Raw genomic sequence first — 19,382 nt, 5'->3', positions numbered from 1 at the left:
TGCCAAACACAGACATTGGCTCCTAGCCAATTTGGTTCCTCTTTTAAAAGAAAGAACTAATAAAAATGACGTAATTATATTTTGAGATATGTTACAGTTACACACTTTCAAAATCATCATTAGGTTTTGAATAAACAATTATTAAATTTTGAATATGATAATAATTTTTAATATCACATCAAAAAGTGTATATTTGCGAGTGTTGGAGTAGGAATGTATTCTCTTATATTTTTCATGTCAATTTTATTATTCATTTTTAAAAAGTAAAGTAGTCATCCTAACATATTTGCTATAATAATTAGTAGTCATCCTCCCATGAACTACCGACTCATGTACTACTTTGCCTCCATGAATTATCATTTTGTGCTCAAAATCCCATTTCGTCAATCAAAGCCATTAACTTAGACAGTCAACTTGTCACTTTACCTCCATGAACTACAACGTATTGTCACTTTGCCCTTATGAACTACCACACATTGTCATTTTGACCGTCTGCATTAATGGCTTTGACTGACGGAATGGAGTTTTAGGCACAAAATGGTAGTTCATGGGGGCAAAATAATACAGTTGGCAATTTATGGGAAAAAAATGTCAAGGCGTTGTAGTTCATGAAGGCAAAAGGTAGTTTCTCCTAATTAGTAAAAAAAATACTACACATATTTTCACTCTTGCATTCTTAAGTACATTGACGTAACATTAAAAGTCACAATTAGCTCCAAAATTTAATAATAATCCGTCAAAAAATATGCATTTGAAAGTGTGAGAATGTATACCATTTCTCAATTAATAAGAGTAATAGTAGTACTCCCAGTAACATAGGAGGAAGTAAAACTTTTATTAAGCTCTTTTGACAATACTTTTTAAAACGCCAATATATATTAACAACTTAAAACACAATCTACTCTCAAGTTTATCTCACAATCAAAAAAAAAAAAAAACACACTTTAAATTAGAAGTTGTACCAAAACGAGCCATTGCCATTTGGGTCGATAATTATGGTTCAAATTAAATTGTAATTACCTACTATGATTGAAAAAGAATGACAACGTTGTAGTAGTACCAAGTTAAGCAAAACATTTCTTCAGCAGTTACTCTCATACTGGCTAAAGACAAGAAGTAGCTAGTTAAGAATATCATACATGGATTATAGTTAACTAATTATGTTCGGTTCCCGCTAATATTAAATTAATCTAAACCGTTAATCAGTTTCAGTTTAAGACAGGCTATCTCTGACAGAAGTCATGAAAATTTTCATACTAATTTCATCGATCCAGCATGTTAGGCAACAAAGTTAAGATCATAAATATTGTCATTAAGAACAATGCTGAAAGGTGACAACAGCTAGCTAGCTAGGGATTTTAAATGCAAGAATTATAGTAATGATTCTATAAAAATCATCTCATGCATCCTCCATTTCCTACACCTCTGTCTCTATCCCCATCTCAAATGGCTGCTGCCTTGGGGTCTGATCGTCATTTTGCTTCTTCATTGTGTTCTTGTTGTTGTGCATCCACACCTTGAGGACTTGTCTCTTCACTCCAACCTCAGCACAAAACTTCTCCACCTCCTCTTCATCTTGTTTCTGAATCCTCCACCCGACCTTCTCGGCGAACTCCAACATCTTGTCCTTCTGCTCCGGCGTGAACTTGGTTCTGAACCGCTTCTTCGACAAGGCAAAGGAAGGCGGCGGTGCCGCCTCCGCATTCGACTCGAAGATATTGAGATCCTCGCTGGAAGACTCGGTTCCTCCGCTGATACCGTACGCCACGTTCATTGGTTGAACGATTGGAGCAGCAGTAGGGTTAGTGTGAACGCCCATGGAGAATCTTTGATGGTGTAGCAGCGGCGGAGGGAGTTGAAGAGGTCTAAGCACCATACTTCTTCTCGAAGGCTCCCCATGAACCTCTCTTCTGTGAAAGTTCCGGTGACACTCGCAGGCAGCACACTTGAGAGCTTCCAAGCTCCCTTCTTCGCCGCTCGGCATGAACTCCCCGCACCCATCAAACACACTTCCTCCGATGCTCGCCGCGTGATTCCTCAGGCATTCCCGATATCTAACGGCGGCGGCTGCTGACAGCGTCTTCAAGTTGGATCTACCCGACCCGGGTGCAATTGTTGCACCGGTAACCGGATCTGAGCCTTGCCCAACTCCTGCTTGCTGCTGTTGACTACGGCTTGAAGTTGCGTTTTGGACAGCGTCTCTTCTTTCAAGCCCTCCCGGCGGTTCTCCGATAAGATGGCCGTAGCTCAAAGATCCCGGGGTTCTTATCTCTTTTTCCATTACTTTTGCCCTAAACCTCAACGTTGGTAACTTGGGCAATCTTTTTATTGTACATCAGATCTGATTTTTCCACCACAAAAAAAAGAAACAAAACTTGTCTTCTAATCAAAGGGTGACAGAATTTTCAAACAGACGATTAGAAGTCGCTTAACTAAAATATCCTGCCGTGTTCCAGTTCCTCCCCCTTGTTCCAGACATTTAGTATTAGGGTGTGCTAATTTCAACAGTTCTCACTTAACAACTTACTTACAAGACTTGTGCTTGAAGAGAAGAGAGAGAAATGAAATGAAAACAAAACAAAAATAACAAATAGTCAAAGTTGAAAAATAAATACAAGAATAATCAAAACTAAATATATGGCACCTAACTTGTTACCAAAAAAAAAAAAAAATGGCACCTAACTCACAGCAATATATGCAGAAGCAGCAGCAGCAGCAGAAGTTGTGCAGAGCCAAAGAATTAGCGGGGAGAGAGAGAGGGCTTGGGGGGGGGGGGTTGTGTTTCAGTGCTCCCAGCAAGCGGACTTGATATATATCAAACAAGAGACAGCTTGGTTGCTTGCGGTGAAGCCAGGGAAAGATGATGAGAGTAAAAGTGCGAGAGAAGAGAGAGAGAGAGAGAGAGAGAGATAATCTACTGATGAGATCAAGGTCTTCCTCTGTACAAAAACAACCGACAACGTCATGTTCTTCCCCTCTCCCACGCCCTGCCAGGTGGGCCCCACACCCCCACCTTCATTATTGCCCCTTTCCATTTCTTATCTCAACACACCCTCCCCCCTCCAAATGACACAAAGATGCGTATGCATAATGCACTAGTACTACACTAATACCTATGATGCGACGTAGCTTTGATTCCCTCCTTAATCTCCAAACAGATCCCTACTTTCCTTAATAATAAACCAACGACCAACGACTAACAAACTTTAAACATACACTAATATATATATATGATTTTTTAATTTATTGTTAATTTTAAAAATCACAATAAAATTAAGAAGACACGAAAAAAATATTAAAAAAATACTTAATATTTTATATATATATATATATATAAAGCCAAACATACAGTAATTAATGTCATCTCAATTTGATATTGGGTTCACTTTCTAAAGTACAACGTCCTTTGACCTAATAGTCAACGTTCCATTAGATTCAAAATAGGATTAATTCAAATTTAATAATAATTTTTAGTATCGAGAGTATTTGATCCTAGTTTTATAGATTGGGTTGGAGAAATAACAAGAAAAAAAAAAAAAAAAAAAAGAGAAAGATTTTAAGAAGTGACTTTTATTCTATAAGATGTGATCCTAATTAATCAAGTTATCTCGTGGAGACAGGACAACTGATCATTTGACATAATATTAAAGTAAATGTCATTAAAAAAAAAAAAAAAAGATTAAAACTCTATTTGTTAATATATTTTGGAGGATTTTTTTTTTTTTTTTGGATTGAAAAAATATTTTGATTTAATTTAAAGATGAAAACTAATTTTATATTTTTATTAATATTTTGTACAAAAGACAAAAAAAAAAAAAAATTAATTTAAACCCTTTAACATATTTAAGAGCATTCTAACTCTTAATTCTTTAACTAAAATTTGGATAAAAAATTCCTCCTTTTTTTTAAAAAAAAAAAAAAAAAAAATTTAACTAGCAGCTATACAACACTACCAAATAATAAATTCTATTTAAATATAATTTTTATTCTATCTTTATTTATTTTTTATTCTCAAAAGCATTTTCATAAAATTACAAACCCACATAAAAGTGAGGGAGAGAGAAAGTGTGAAGAAAAATATAAAAACATTAAAAAAAAAAAAAAAGTAAATAAATGATTTTGTTCTCCAAGAGAGGAGTTCTAAAATAAAGAGGGGATAAAGAATTTGATGAAACTTACTTTTTATAGCATTTAACCAATTATAACTAAAAATAAATTTAAAAGAGCTTATTAAAAATGCTATAATATAAAATTGAACAAATTAAAAATGTAGAGCAAGAGCTTGAAAAGAAAAGAAGAAGAATCAGAGAGGGACGGGAGAGAGAGAGAGAGAGAGAGAGAGAGAAGGGAGGGGTAAAACATAAAAGTGAAAAGTGGGAGATGGTCCACACAGTGAGGCCCTTGTCGTGTTCTGCTCTGTGTCTCAAGCATCAAAGGCTAATGTGCGCCTCTGAACCTCTCTGCGACACCACGCTTAGCCCCAAGCAATGTCTTTACCTTTCTGTGGTGCAATCGATTGCTTTATTTGTCTCTCTTTCCACGTCTTTTGCTTTCGTACTCGGTTGCTTCAACTCTTCAGATGGGTGCAGTACAGCTTCCACCACACTCAGGACACCACTCTTTTAGTTATGAGCTACATGAGTAATGCTACATTATTATTATTATTATTATTATTTTTTTTTTTTTATCACTGATATGATTTTTAAAATTATTATTAAATTTGTGATAAATTATTATTAAATTTTGATAAAATGATAATTTTAAAAGTTACATTATTCTTGGAGTGATACAAGAGTAACTTCTAGAATTACTCGGACTACACTCATTTTTTTTTTTGACATGTCTGCACAAAAGGGGGTAAAAAATTCAAACTAGTGACCTCCACTTTATTATGTGTATCACAGCCGATTGAGTTACCTCTTGGAGACGGGCTACACTCGTTTAAACCCACTTATAAGGAGAGTAATTCTAAAAGTCTCTTTTGTGTCACTCCATAAATGATGAAACTTTTAAAATTACTATTTGATTGATCATTCAAGCCCAATAGTTATTTTATAAGCTACATTATTTTTAAATGGATAAAAGAGTGACTTCCAACAATACTTCCCAAAAGGAACACCAAGGCAGGACTACTAATATTCTTCCTCCATATTTATTACTTTCATTTTATAAAAATATTTTCAGAAAAAAAAAAAATGTTCATGGGCCAATAGGCGGTTAATACCAAAAAACCACCCGCCGGTGGGCAGTTATAGCCATATTCGCCTGACCCAGACAGGGAGGCGATTACTAAAATCTGTCATCCATAGAGTGTGGATGCGGAGTAAGGGTGTATTTTTTTTTTTTTTTTTTTTTTTGAGATGTCTGCATAAGAGGGGGATGGAGATTCGAACTAGTAACCTCTACTTCATAAGGCGTGGTTCCAGTCGATTGAGTTACTCTTGGGAACCGGAGTAAGGGTATTATTTGCCAATATAGTGCAGTTTACACACTTACCTTTAACTAAAATAGTTTTTGCAATGTCCTTCCCAATGTCTTCAATTTTGCAATATCAAGTTGCAATGCCCGCTTCTATAACTCAAAATGTCAAAAATACTTTTTATAAGATAAATGAATAAATACAAATTGTAAGTAATTTTTTTTTATTATTTTATTATAAAAGGTATTTTTGTTATTTTGGGTTGCCAAAATGAGAACATTGCAACCTCAATAGTAGATTGAGGGGATATTGCAAAAAAGATGGTATTTAGAGGAGAAAATGTAGTTAACCCAATTTATTATTTAAAAAATTAAAAATTTTAAAACTAAAAAAAAAAGTGGTAGTGTTGCTTCAATGGATGAGAAGATAGTAACACGAACATGCCGTAAGACATCAATTTTACGGCCTCCAATATAATTTTGACACGTCACCAAAGAACGACACTACATGAAATAGGATGAAAATACCAGATTTTTTTAACAAAACCCACCCCATCTCTTTTCTCCTTCATTCCAACTCCTAAACCAACAAACAAACGCCTAAACCACCCCTACCCCCACTGAATGCCGCTGCCGGAAACCTCCAAAAGCCACCGCCGGAATCCACCAAAACCCACCTCAACCATATGTCTAGCCATCGCCAAAATCATCTGCAGATTCTAGAAATCAATGTTTGTAGGACAAATAAGTTCTAAACTGAACAAGAACAAGGACGACATTGGAAAACAAATTCTTCCTCTCTTTCAGATTTTGTCTTAACATTTTTCCCTACCGGTGAGATTTGAGCTTAAGATCTACCCCCAACCCCTAATAATCTCACATGAAATAAAGCAAACTGACTCAAAGGTCCCAAACAGACAACGAATCACAAGCAATGGTCGGAGGAGAGCCACAAGAAAACCCATCCCCACTGGAACCCAAACCGAACCAACCCAGAAAACCCACTCACTGGAAAACCCATCACCCAACCGGCCACCACCCCAGGCCCCATTCCAAACAAAAAATAGAAAACCCACCTTGCTTGAAAGAACAAACCTTGTGAAAGGGCGGCGGCAAATGGGCGTTGTGCAGGGGCAATGAATAAGATAAAAAATAGGTTTTTTTTTTTGGATTTAAAGATCCAATGTTTTTGTTCCTATTCTATTAGGTGATTCTAGCTGACATGTAGGTATTCTATTTGATGCTGCAAAAATAGTGTTTTGTAGCTGGTCCTGGTAGAAGGTTTTCTCATATATATATATATATATATATATATATGCACGCTCTACATCTATTTGTCTCATAAAATAGTTTTTCAAGTAAATTGAAGAGTAGTTATTTTATGATCGAAATTTGATTCCCATAAATTTTTTATTTTTTACCTTTGCCAAGGAAGTAATAAATAAATAATACCTAAGCAATGCATGATTTTTAATAATAATAATAATAATAATAATAATAAACTTAAGTTCAAACTAAATTGAACCCAAATATGAAGTTCATTTGTGTCCCAAAACAAAAAGGGAGCTACGCTTCGTTGCATAGTAATACTGTATATCATTTTGAATCACCTTTTACGACATATACCCTCAATTTTTTGATTGAAGAAATCAGGCCACATAGGTTTTTGGGAATGAGAAGCATCACTTTCCTCTTGATTCCCCGATTTCTCCTTACTTTCCTTGCTTCAATGAGCGCACAAATTTTTGAATTTTGAGACTGAAAATAAAACAATGAAGACTAAAATGATGGGCGGGCGATTCACTCGCCTTAATCCTTTAAAAAAAAAAAAAAAATTGTCCCTTTTTTCTTATATAACTTCCAATTTTCGTAATTTCCGTTAGTATATTTTGGGTAATTTTCACCACACTACACTTTATTATTATTATTATTATTATTATTGACATGTTCACACAAAAGAAGGAAATTGATGATTTAAACTAGTGGCCTCCGCTTCATGAGACTTGGTCTACTACCGTTTGAGTTATCTCTTGGCAACCACACCACACGTTTTTATAATATAAATTCTCATATATATTTTAATGTGAAATAACATAAGAGGAAAGGAAAAATAAGTACTAAGTAAGATACCCCTCAAAAAAGAAAGAAAGTGGCATATAGGATGGTTCATTAGGAATCCAATTTGGTCATTTCATTTTTCTATTTCTGAACATTAAAAAAAAAAAAAAAATAGAAAAAGAAAAAGAAAAAAGTACTATATGAAAGCGTTCGTCAGCTCTGCATCATGCCATTTTCTTTAAACAAATACTTATTTAGTAGAGCAAAAAACAAGGAAATTGATTCCTTTCAAACTATATATTTAATTTTGACTCAAGGTATTATTTATTGTTTAATTTAAATAATTTATTCTATAATATTACTTAATAACATTGACTACTACATTATAATGACAAAAAGACAAGCATTTACTTTTTAAGAATGATGTCAATATATATATTATAGAAGTGATCAAGTATTAACTTATTAAAAAAACCTTTTTTGAGGGTTGGGATTTAATTAAGTATAAATCCAGGTACTGTAACACAATTTTATATACACGTACAATGGAGGATTCTTTTATTATCTTAATTACCTTTTTATTGAGTAGCACTAGGAGCGATACAATTTTTATTACAAAATTATTTACTAACTGACGTCGCCGTTTTGGTAATTTGGAAGGTAAGCTAAGAAGATCGATCATCTTGCACAATTCGTCAAAGGTCTCACAACAGAGACAACAATGGCGGACGAGTTGGAGCGCTGAAGAGAGAGAGAAAAACCTCTTCTCTATCTTCTCTTCCTCTCCCTTCATAGTTTCCCGTACTTTCATGCTCTCTTTCTGCGGAAAAACTACCATAATCGCCAAATCGAACCTCCATTACAACACTCATTTTTTCACCCACGAGCTTTTCCTTAGCTGCCCATCTCTGTATTTTGCCCGAAGTAGTTTTTGGCACATTTCTAATTTTGACAAGAACCACCGACGCAATTTCGATCTTCTCTTCCTCCAAAACCCTCTTCTTGATTCCTTCGCACAAACTCCTCAACGGTACAACACCAGAATCTTTTTCTCTTCTCTGCAATATCTCTGCGACAAGCACGATTGCGTCTGAGATCTTGAACGCCGCGAGGCAACCTCCTCTGAGAAACTTCGGACAACTATTGTAAGCTGTTGTTTCTATGCGATGAGGATGGATTTCTAGACTGCTGTGGACCCTAATGACGTCGGAACATCGGCCGGTCACAAAGAGATACCTCTCTTCTCCGATGACAATTCCTCTGTCGCCCGTTCGGACAAAGCACCGGCTCACCAGCTTATTGCTGAGTCTCCCTTGAAACATCTATTAAAATATAAATTAAATAATTATAACTAATTTTTTTTACTGGTTTAATTTAAGCTTTGTTAAAGGTTTTGATTAATACGAAGAGTGAAAACGCGGACGATTAGTAACCGGCCGCTAACCGCTAATTATTTTGAATGCGATTAGTAAAAACTGCTAACTGCCTATATAAATATGGCTCCATTTTTGTTTCAATACTATTCATTTTACTTTTTCATTTTTCTAATATTCTCTTATTTTTTACATTACATCAACCACTTTTTATTACTATTCAAATATAAAAATTACCACAAAACAATTTTTTTTTTTTTTTCATTTTTCTATACTAAACATTCTTACTTTTTTTTTTTTTTTTTACATCAATAAATTTTTGCTATAGTATTGAACCAAAATCGTTTAACAAACACACCCATAATGAATTTTACTAATTGCCTAAGCAGTTACGATTAGCGATTTTAGTCAATAACTGCTAACCATAACTACCTTTTCATCCCTAATTAATATGGTATAAGACTATGTTTAACATTGTGATTTAATTTAGCATATTAAAGTGCTAATTTGGGAGCAAGTTTTTAAAAAATCGCTGGAAATCGTACATTTTAAAAAATGAACGATTTTAATTGTCATACTTTAATTTTACTAAACGCTTAATTACGATTTTAAAAATCACGTTGACTTTACTTGTTAGGTAGATTTTAAACTCACATGCGAAAGGAAAATGTTAGAAGTTTTAATATAAATGGTGATTTAACCCTACCTCGCGAGTTAAGGAAGGGTGACCGAGGTAACCGGAGGCATTGCTAGGGGAAGAAACCCAAATCTCTCCTTCAATCCCATCCTCAACGGGCTCTTGTGTTTCTTCATTGATGACAACAATGTCCATGTCTTCCTCATCATTGCTGCATCGTGAAGCCAGTCTTGCACTAGCTAGGCAGGAGCTTGTTGTGAGTTGGAATGTTTGGAAACGTTGAAGAATTCCCGCCATTGCCGGCAGATCTCCACGCCGTCGAAACAAAGGTGCAGTTCTCCGCTAACCCATACGACGGAGATATGCACGATGGGTTTAACCCAAACGGCTTGAATACACGAACAAATTCCTCCACCGGCGCCCTGTAAATCAGCTCGTTGATAATAATCAGGTTTTTCAAACTCCGTAGATTAATCGGAACGGTTCCTTTTTCTATCCCTCCACGCTTGACCACAAGTGGCAGCACGAAAGACGGAACCGGGCTGCAAGTTGCCTTGAACTCCGAAATTAACTCCAGCCATAGCCTTGGCCGGTTGACAAAACCGGCCGGTGATGTTAGCACGCATGTTGCACCGGAAACTATGATCAGGAGCAGAAACAGAAGGCCGCAGTCATGGAACTGAGGCAGCCACGACACTATTATGCTGTTTGGATGAAGCTCATAGGCTTTCCCCGCCGCCCTAACATTGTGAGCCGCCGATCCTGCCGTCACAAGCACCGGCTTCGGGATTCCGGTCGCGCCAGAAGTGTACTGAACCAAATACACCTCGTCCGGTTCGCACGGATTCAGAAAATCATTATTGTGGCCGCCCAACTAAAAATATGAAGAAAAAAAAAAAATTAAAACAAAAATATGTATATATATATCTTTAAAAATTCATAAATATATATAAAAAAGTTGATATATTAACAATATAACGTGCCGGCACTAATACAAAAATACGTAAGTGAAAATAAAACGTGTGTAGGAACATTTAACAATCGGTCCAAAGTCTTTATTATACATTATTTTTTTTTTTGGAAAACTTTATTTTAAATTCATGAACTATCGCGCGTTTTGAAAAAATTTTCATAAAATTTAAAAACTCTCAATTTACACCCATAAACTTTCAATTTTAATTAATTTATCCCATTCCGTTAGTTTTAGCTGTTAACTTCTAACAGAAATGCCTAAAAAGACCAAATTAATTACCTATTGATTTTCTTTTTCTTTTTTTAATTTTTAATCTGAAATTAAGGTTAAATTTGAAATTTTATAAAAAAACTCAAGGATATAAACGTCAATTTTATCACTTTTAACTTTAAAATCTAACTGAGATGGTCAATTGAATCAAATTAAAATTTTAAGAAATTAAATTGAGAGTTTTTTAAATTTAAGGGGGTCTTTTCAAAACGCGCAATAACTAAAGGGTTTAAAGTAAAGTTTTCTCAAATTCTTTTTCAACAATTTGTAAGAGCCATGGCCCTCCAAGTGGCTCTCTACCACACAGTGATGGAATTAGGGGGACGGGGGTAGGCCATACCCCTCTCCCAATTCCTTAGAAAAAATATTTTAGGTAGTAAAAAAAATAAAAAATTGGCCTCCCAATTCCTCATGGAAAAAAAAAAAAAAAAAATTTAAGCCCATTGTCCCATCCCCTGCCCAAAAATTTATTTAGCCCGCTCTCTTCTCTAGTTTCCCTTCTTTTCATATACCTTGGCCCCAATCAACCTTTCTGGTTCCGTCACTACCGCCACTGGTCATTATACAAAGAAGTGGAAGATGTACCTTTTTATCGTTGATATAATCCGTGGAAATCCACCTGACATTTTGCAACATCTTTGCAAGCTTATTGTCATTGAAGGCTGAAGAAATGTATCTGCGAACATTTGCGATGTAATCCGGGTGAGCTATAGCAGCTTTGGGCTTTGTTTGTGAGAGAGCCCTGATGAGATGGTGACAGCTGTCTTTGCCGGAAAAAGGGTCCGGTGGGAAAACGGGCACGCTCAGAAGGCCGGCCCTTTGGCACCCAAAGATGATCTCAACGAGTTGAAGCCCCGGCGAGCATAAGACGAGAACCGTGTCGCCTCTTCGTAATGGAACATTGAGCAGCTGAGAAGAAATAGACTGCACCGAGTGATCGAGCTGAGCGTAGGTGAGGGCTGCATGGCTCGAGCCATCTTCGGTCCATATGAAGGTTGGCTTGGACCGGAAGGCCGGCAGATTAGCCCAAATTGAGAGGTAGCGGACCACCACAGGCTGGTCAGGGAAAGAAGGGTCGTAATTCTCGTGGCTCATGTTGTTGTTGTTTAATTTACTGCATACAATTGATTTCATGCGGCGTGACGATCACGTACGTCCGGCCCGACCATTTTATAGTTGAAAAAAATAGATAAATTAATTAGGAGGATAAGATGCGTTGGATTAAAAAAAGAAAAAAACAGAGAGTATAAAGAGATATTCGAGAAGAATATCCCACATTTTTGATGGTGTCAATCTTTGGCTTCTTTATTTGCCATGCTATGTTGATGAACAATTTCCAGCATCAGCATCTCCAGCTAGCCAGTTATGTAATATTTCCTTTCTAGGATTACACGATTGATGATCTTTTCTTCCCTGATTTGCCATGCGATCTTGGGGACAGGAACTGGGACAGGGTACATGAACATAAAACACACAGGATGGTGATTTTATATCATTTTGTTTCATATATATATATATGGTTACTTAAAGGATACGGACTCTTAAGAACTTAGCAAGAATATTCTACGTCATTCTGATCCTGATGTCCTAGGATGATATATACTACAACATTTCTTAACGAATAGAAATGTGGGAAGGGTTGGTGATGTATTTTGGGATGTGTTTTTTTTTTTGTTTTTAGTTTGAAAAAAAAAAAAAAAAAAAAATTTGTTTGTATTTTGAGTTATTTGTTAATGTATTTATCTTAAATGTCACAAACAAGCATTGCCGTTAGAGCATGTATTACTCTTTTCACTTTTTAATAATGATAAAGGTTTTCTTGGAGCTGGATTAAATTTGGAAGAATATTATTGTAATACAGTCTATTAAACTAACATTTATTCTTAGAGCATGTGATTCTTACGTGTATTTTTAATAGGATTAATAGAGCAAGTGACATCTGACATTAGAGCATTTAATTCTCACGCATTTTAAAAATGCATTTGAGAACTACGTGCCCTAAAAACACGTATTAATTAACCTAATTTGGAGAAAAAACCTTGTTCTATTAAATATTATGTCGTTTTCATTCCTCCTTTCTTCTTCTAAGCTTTCTTCCTTTCTTCGAACATTAAATACAGGTTCTTAAAGCTTACATGCACATATTTGCAGCAGCATAGTATATTGTTGTGCTTCTGGTAATTATTTGCAGTCATCCAAAACGAATACGGTGGATGTATACATACCAGAACAAAATATTAGAATTAATAAAAAGAATTGCGAAATAATTAATGAATGATCCAAACTCATAAGCCTTTGGCCAAAAAAAAAAAAAAAAAAACGCAAGTAGCCAAACCACCACCATCAGCCATGAAGGCAATTTTGCCACCCCGAGACTGCTTAGAGGCCAAATGAGTGATTCGGCCAGCTCCTTTTCTAATTTTTTTTATTATTATTTTTTATTTAACGTGCCACATTAATAAAATCCATCTAAGATTTTGAATGTATCAACACCACATGAAACTCTCATAACATTTTTATGCCACTAAAATTTTATTGCAAAATCCGTGTAACCACATGAATTAATTTTACATTTTTCCCTTTAATTTATTTGCCAAGATGAAACTATGGGATTGGGATCCTTGAAAACACAACCACCATTGTTTTACACAAAACCCTCGGTTCTCTGCTCCTAAGCAACAAAGGAAAGTAGGAAGCCTTTTCTGAGAAACAGCAAGAAAGTGAGCTTCATAATCACCTGTCAGATCTAGAAAACGCCCGGAGGGGAGGATTAGGGTTTATTATTAGACCATGTAGTAGATGCTGCCAACTAGAGGGAGATAAGCGAAGCTGGCCAGAAAGTGAAGCCCACTGCAGTAGAACCTTAAGCTAGTATTTTCAAAATCTAATTCATAAATAATGCAGGAAATATAATAAATTCAAAAAGACTCTTTTGGCACTTGGGCATGCTAAATCATGAGAAACTAGTTTAGAAATCCAACCATATTCATCAAGCGTGGCAGACCACCTTCAATGGTTCTTGTAGCACTGCATTCTATTTAAGTCCTATAAGAGACCTGTTTGACAACTTAAAATTGGTGTCATTTTAACTTAGATAACAGAACTCTAGCACACACCGTCTTTATTTAATCTCAAAGCCGATCTACCGAATAAAAATTGACACACTGATCTCCAAAGGCTTTTAATGTCTGAGCTCTCAGCACCAGAATCTCGCTTCAGACTACCATTCTTGCGTTGCGTTGAAGTACATGCCCTGGTTGATGGACAGAGATGAATGACAGTCCAACTTCTCATTTCCAAAATAAATCATTGTCCCCAAGCACAGGCCCTATATCACATAGCACGAAGAGGGTAATAAGCACCACAAAGATATGCAGAATAACTACCAGAGTGAGAATTCATAACTAACATGCAGTTTTAAGTGGAAACTATTTGGACAGAAGCTCAAGACTACCAAGGTTTTATAAGAAAAGGCTACTAAATACTATAGGGGTGAAAAGGCTAGCGGTTCTTGGCTAAAACAGCTAATCGCAACCGCCTAGGCGGTTAGAAAAATCGGCGGCTGTTTCATGTATATATATATATAGACGGTTAACGATTTTTTCTAACTATCTTCAAAAGCAGCTAGTGGATAACGGATAGTAGACGGTCAATAACCGTATGCTATTTCAGCCCTACTAAAGAGCATGAAGGTAAAACCGTCCTTGGCAACCAGGTGGCATCTAGCAACGTTCCATGAGGTGGATTCATAGATAACATGTAGATCCATAGATAAAAAATTTCTCGTCTTTCTTTTATTTATTTTTTAATTTTTTTTCTGGTCCTGCTAGTCCAGCTATTGAACTCCACTTCGATATAAACCTCTTTGTGCAGATTTCATATTATTAAAAAAGATGATTTCAAAAAGATCAAACACTACTAATATTGGAAGACTGCATGCCTGCCGAACAACTTTCAAAAAGAAGTGTTAAGAATGGAGGTCTTAAGAACAAAAAACTCTACAATAAGCACCAAGCCATGACTCTTGATACCCAGATCATCAATGCCATATGCTTTGTAAAAATCCTACATGCTACAAAAATCGATCCAAAAATTGACTCTTGTAACTTTGTAAGCAATAAAATCCTGACTAAGATATACGGCAAAGTAGCATGCAAATCTTAGAAACAAACAGCTACTACGTTAGGCACAAATTTAGAAACCTATAAGGATAGGCATGTCTAATAGAACAGGAATCTATGCAATAAAGTTCAGAAAATATATCAACCACAGAAAAGTTAGTGAACAATAACAATTAAGACTAAAAATAACATCTGGAGTGCAGACATCCTTAGAAATGAAAATGACTGAAAAAATAGTCTCCTTAAAGCATCTAATTTGAAAGGAAAAATATAAGAAGATAAAGCTATAGTCAAGAAATTTACAAATTGCACAAATAAGAGAACAAGAAACAGGAAAGGAAATTCAAAGAAAAACTGAGGTTAACTTAGATTCCACCTAGCTATATGTTCTAGCCCAATATTGAACCTTCCATTTTCAGAAATAAATCTTTCACTTACAGATAGTTACTCTATTTGAACTCTCCCATTGCATGTTAATTAGGTTCCACCTAGTAAGTTGTTCTGGGCCAATATTGGACCTTCCACTTTCAGGTGGGCTTTTTCATGAAAGGATTGTAACTCTATTTGAATTCTTTCATTAGATGTACTTTTCCTTATGACGTGAGAGGTCCACTCCTTGCTTGAGATACGGTACCATAATTTTAAGCAGAGTACCACAATTTAAATAAGAAGAAGAGAGTTAACTTTTTCTTTTTATTCGTTACACTAGTAGCAATTTGTTCATGCATTCTATGTATCATTATCTAGATTATCTGCAATCCTAAATTAAAATTTGATGTAGGAGAGATTAGGAACAACTTTTCTGCTCATGGTGGGCTTAGGTTTAGGAGAATATGTAGATTAAGTGTTTGAGATTTTTAAGGCTGGTTTGATAGGCTATTTGGTAGCTAAAGGCTTGGGGATTTTAAGCTTTCAACATTTATGGAAAAGAGTTGGGGTTGGAGTTGTAAAGAAGTAAAGAGAGAATTTTGCTGTCCAGAAAGTATGTAAACAGTAACACGAACAATAACAGTGCCAAAGAAGGAGAGAAACAGACGGAGAGAAGAACACATAAAGGTCAACATGCCTCAATACCCATAGCTCTCAGTATTTCATCAACCGAAATCTGAATTCTTTGAATACAATGAAGCCTATTTATATAGACTTACTAGGATAAATTTGACTAATAGAACTTCTTAATAAAACCACAATAGGAGACTAACATGGAGTCGCAGAGAATAAACCTAAAATGCTTTAGAACTCCTAGAAAGTTCTAGATTCAACTCAATTACCAGAATAACCTTATTTCATAGGAGTCACAAAAGGTAACGGATAAATGCCCCTCATTGTGAAACTTATCATAACTCATGAAATAAAAACCCCAATTAAGAATTGATTTATCCTAGACTCCTAAAGAGAGAACCTCTAAAACTATATAACTCTTGCTTTGATTGGACTTCACTTGTTGGCGCTACACAAGAAAATTTATACACACACGGTGGGACTTGAACCCACAACCTTACCCTCCACCTTGCTACAAAAGGAGGAAGTACTATTTGAGCTAAAGCTCATTGGGCAGCAACTTGACTTAAAAAATTAGAAATTAGTGTAAATCTGAACACTTTTTTAGTGGAACCCAAGTTTTTGTTTTTTCTTCCCCCAATTTACATGCAGACATGATTGAGCGTTTATTGCCATGTTCTGATAGGTGGTGTGTAGTCTCTTATGGCATAAGTGACAAGATAGGGGTCAAGATATTTCCTCTATATTTTCCAGACATTTAAGATGATCTTACATTTTCTATTATGCCTTGAAGCGTACTTTTGTGATTCTTCTTCAGATGGAAAGATGGCTACATTTCCTTTTTCTTTTTTTTTTTCTTTTTTTTTTTTCCTCTTAAACATAACATGCCAATCAGTTTGCTTGCTCAGTAGATGTGGAAATATAGCAAAACGCTTAATATAATATGATACACATGCCAACATGCATGCTCAAGTATTTCTATTCTTCAAATGGCAAGAGTGTCTACATATCAGGCAATGAAACCTGTTCTCTTATTCTCTCGATGGAAAGCTCTGGCTTCATTTTCAAATGGAAGTCAGGTACAATGCTATTCTTCTTTATTTATTTTTTTCTCCCTTTCCTCTTTGGGGAGGTAGAAACATAACTCACACTATCACATATCACATCACATTTGACACATGTCTCTTACACCCATCAGAAACAATTTAAAAGAAGCAGATGAGAAAAATAGTAAGCAATGTCACAATTCAATATAAAGATTGTTTTGACAACCAAAATACTTCATAAAAAAATAAAAAAAAAGGGAGAGACATAAGAAATAAATACAGAGAGCACACCCAAGAAAGAAAATGACATGCAGAAAGCATGCTCTCACTGAAAATCGGAGGCACAATTGGCAAACAACGGAAACAGCTCTGTGTTCATAACAACAGCATTCCCAACAAACAGAAACGTACTTGTAAAATAAGCAGAACGATTATCCTCTGAAATGCAATTTTCTTAAACGCTTTCAAGTTTTAAGCCACCATTGACCCCTTCAAAAAGCACAATTCCTTCCGAACAATTGCTAAGTATTGTTTAATCTATCTACTAAAATCATTCAACAATCCAGTAACACATAATTTGCAATCGACTTTCCACAAGTAGGCAAGAAATTAAGACTTGTAGTAAAGGTCATCATACCCAAGATTGAGAATGCTATTAATTGGATCTAGAAGCTGCGGCTGTTGCGTGTGTTGGTGCTGCTGCTGCTGCTCCTCCTGCTGGTGCTGCGGCAAGCTCGCACCGGCCGCCACTGCCGCGGCACTCGAAGGCGCCCCCTTGGCTTCTGCAAGCCTCCACATGTACCACGATGCCACGGACCGATATGGCCGCCACTTCTCGCACAGCAGGTCCATCTGGGACGGCCGAGGCAACTCCTCGAGACTGTAGAGAAGCTGAACACCTTTACGAACATTGAGATCGTTGATAGGAAGCACGTCCGGTCTGTGCAGCGAGAAGATCATGAACATGTGCACGGACCACGAGCCAATCCCGTTGACCATCGTGAGCATTGTGAAAAGCGACTTGTCATCCATATTTACAATCGCCGAGTCCGATAGAATCCCGTTTTGGTACTTCCTCGCGAGGTCGTGTAGGTAGCTGGCTTTTCTGCCCGAGACGCCGATTTGGCGAAGCTGCTGAGGGGTTAGGGCTAGCACGGTCTCAGGGAGAACCCCGACCTCGCCGCCACAGAGCGCGATGAAGCGCGTGTAGATGGACGTGCCGGCCTTGTAGGCGAGTTGCTGGTAGAGAATGCTTCGGGTCAGGGCCAGGAATGGGGTCTGGAAAGTGTCGAACGTCGGCGCTTGGTGGATGTCGATCAGGGGGGCGATGAGCGGATCGGCGCTGCGGAGGTGGCGGAGCGCGATTTCCACCTCGCCATCGCACGAGAGCGACCGGGCAACGATTCTCGGCGCGGCAGGCACCGCTCGTTGGTGGTGTGCGGCTTTGGATTTGGTCGATTTGATGGTTGCCAAGGGTTTGGGGGTTGTTTGGATCTCCGCAACTACGATTTGGGACGACTTCGGGTCGGGTGAGAGCTTCCGGATCTTTCTGGGACGGAAGGGGATTTTGGCTGGTGGAGAGGAGGTTAGCGAAGAACCATTGGTTATCTCCATCGTCGTTGATGCAGTGGTAGTGGCGGTGGCGGTGGCAGAGGCGGCGGAGTCATGGTGGGGCTGTGTCTGTGCTTGTGTTTGGGTCTGGGTCTGGGTCTGGGCCTGGGTCTGGGTATGCGTTTGCTCGCCCATTCAGTCGGGCTAGGGCAATAATGTCGGTGCTAGTGGCGGTGGTGGAGGTTTAAGGAAATGGTGGAATTGAAGGCATTGCGGGTTGTGTAAACTGAACGGGGAGTTTTGAAGATATGGGATTGACTGGGACTTCAATAGTTTAACACAACTCAGTCACTTTTCTTTCTAAAAATCCTCTGCACTCTCGCCACACTACCTTTTTTTTCCTCCGAGAACCAAAAGTCCATCCCGATATGAGAATTGGGCTTTCCACGCTCTTACACAGCGCGTGCATCCCGCGAATCATCCCACCTCTACTTGCTATGCCACAAAGGCACAAATTCTTTATTCGTGGACTAGAAGTCAAGCCCATTTCAGATAGGCCGACGGTTGTCAGGATCGCCTGGGCCCCCTAACCCCTTGTAATGGACGACTTTTGGGCGGGTCCATATTGTCCGCTACCTTGTCGACTTTAGTGCCTCTATAGGATTCCTGTGAAAATCTTTTGGTAGAAAGTAACAAAAATAACTTTAATCTACAAAAGAAGCCAAACTTGGGTTGTAACTAGGGTCCATAATTTTAGGGTGAATGAAAAGAGCACGCGGCGTGCTTTGCAAATTTTTTTTTTTTTTTTTTTACATTAAAATATTTTTAAAAATTGTTTTCCTAGCACGCCGTGTACTCTGAATCACGGCCCATAATTTTGTATTTGTGTGTTGAGTTTGAGTCATGTCAAAACATGAGTATAAAACTGTATAT

The 19,382-nt window shown here is 37.0% G+C and overlaps 2 protein-coding genes across 2 annotated transcripts; both read right to left on the bottom strand.

The window, feature by feature from the left end:
- Window positions 1-1,230: 1,230 nt before the first annotated feature.
- Window positions 1,231-2,907, bottom strand: LOC132184101 (zinc-finger homeodomain protein 2). The gene is made up of 2 exons (XM_059597599.2): window positions 2,688-2,907; window positions 1,231-2,341 (listed from the first exon to the last, which is right to left on the bottom strand). The coding sequence occupies exon 2, from the start codon at window positions 2,279-2,281 to the stop codon at window positions 1,418-1,420; it is 864 nt and encodes a 287-aa protein (XP_059453582.2). The 5' UTR covers window positions 2,282-2,341; window positions 2,688-2,907; the 3' UTR covers window positions 1,231-1,417.
- A 10,710-nt stretch (window positions 2,908-13,617) lies between these two features.
- On the bottom strand, window positions 13,618-18,874 carry LOC132184463 (DNA glycosylase superfamily protein). The gene is made up of 2 exons (XM_059598105.2): window positions 17,536-18,874; window positions 13,618-14,057 (listed from the first exon to the last, which is right to left on the bottom strand). Exons 1-2 carry the CDS (start codon window positions 18,642-18,644, stop codon window positions 14,036-14,038), a joined length of 1,131 nt encoding a protein of 376 aa, XP_059454088.1. The 5' UTR covers window positions 18,645-18,874; the 3' UTR covers window positions 13,618-14,035.
- Window positions 18,875-19,382: the final 508 nt, after the last annotated feature.

Source organism: Corylus avellana, chromosome 7, assembly GCF_965113065.1.
Source record: "Corylus avellana chromosome 7, dhCorAvel1.hap1.2, whole genome shotgun sequence".
In the NCBI taxonomy this organism is placed as follows: Eukaryota; Viridiplantae; Streptophyta; class Magnoliopsida; order Fagales; family Betulaceae; genus Corylus; species Corylus avellana.
The sequence above is the reverse complement of the archived record's forward strand: the minus strand, read 5'-3'. Positions and strand labels throughout refer to the sequence as shown.

Bases quoted from the DNA above. Each gene is read 5' to 3' on its own strand.
- LOC132184463 (XM_059598105.2), bottom strand. From the start codon at position 18,644: ATGGGCGAGCAAACGCATACCCAGACCCAGGCCCAGACCCAGACCCAG. The intron at 14,058-17,535 runs GTATGATGACCT...TATGTGATATAG, and splicing joins AATAGCATTCTCAATCTTGG to GGCCTGTGCTTGGGGACAAT.
- LOC132184101 (XM_059597599.2), bottom strand. From the start codon at position 2,281: ATGGAAAAAGAGATAAGAACCCCGGGATCTTTGAGCTACGGCCATCTT.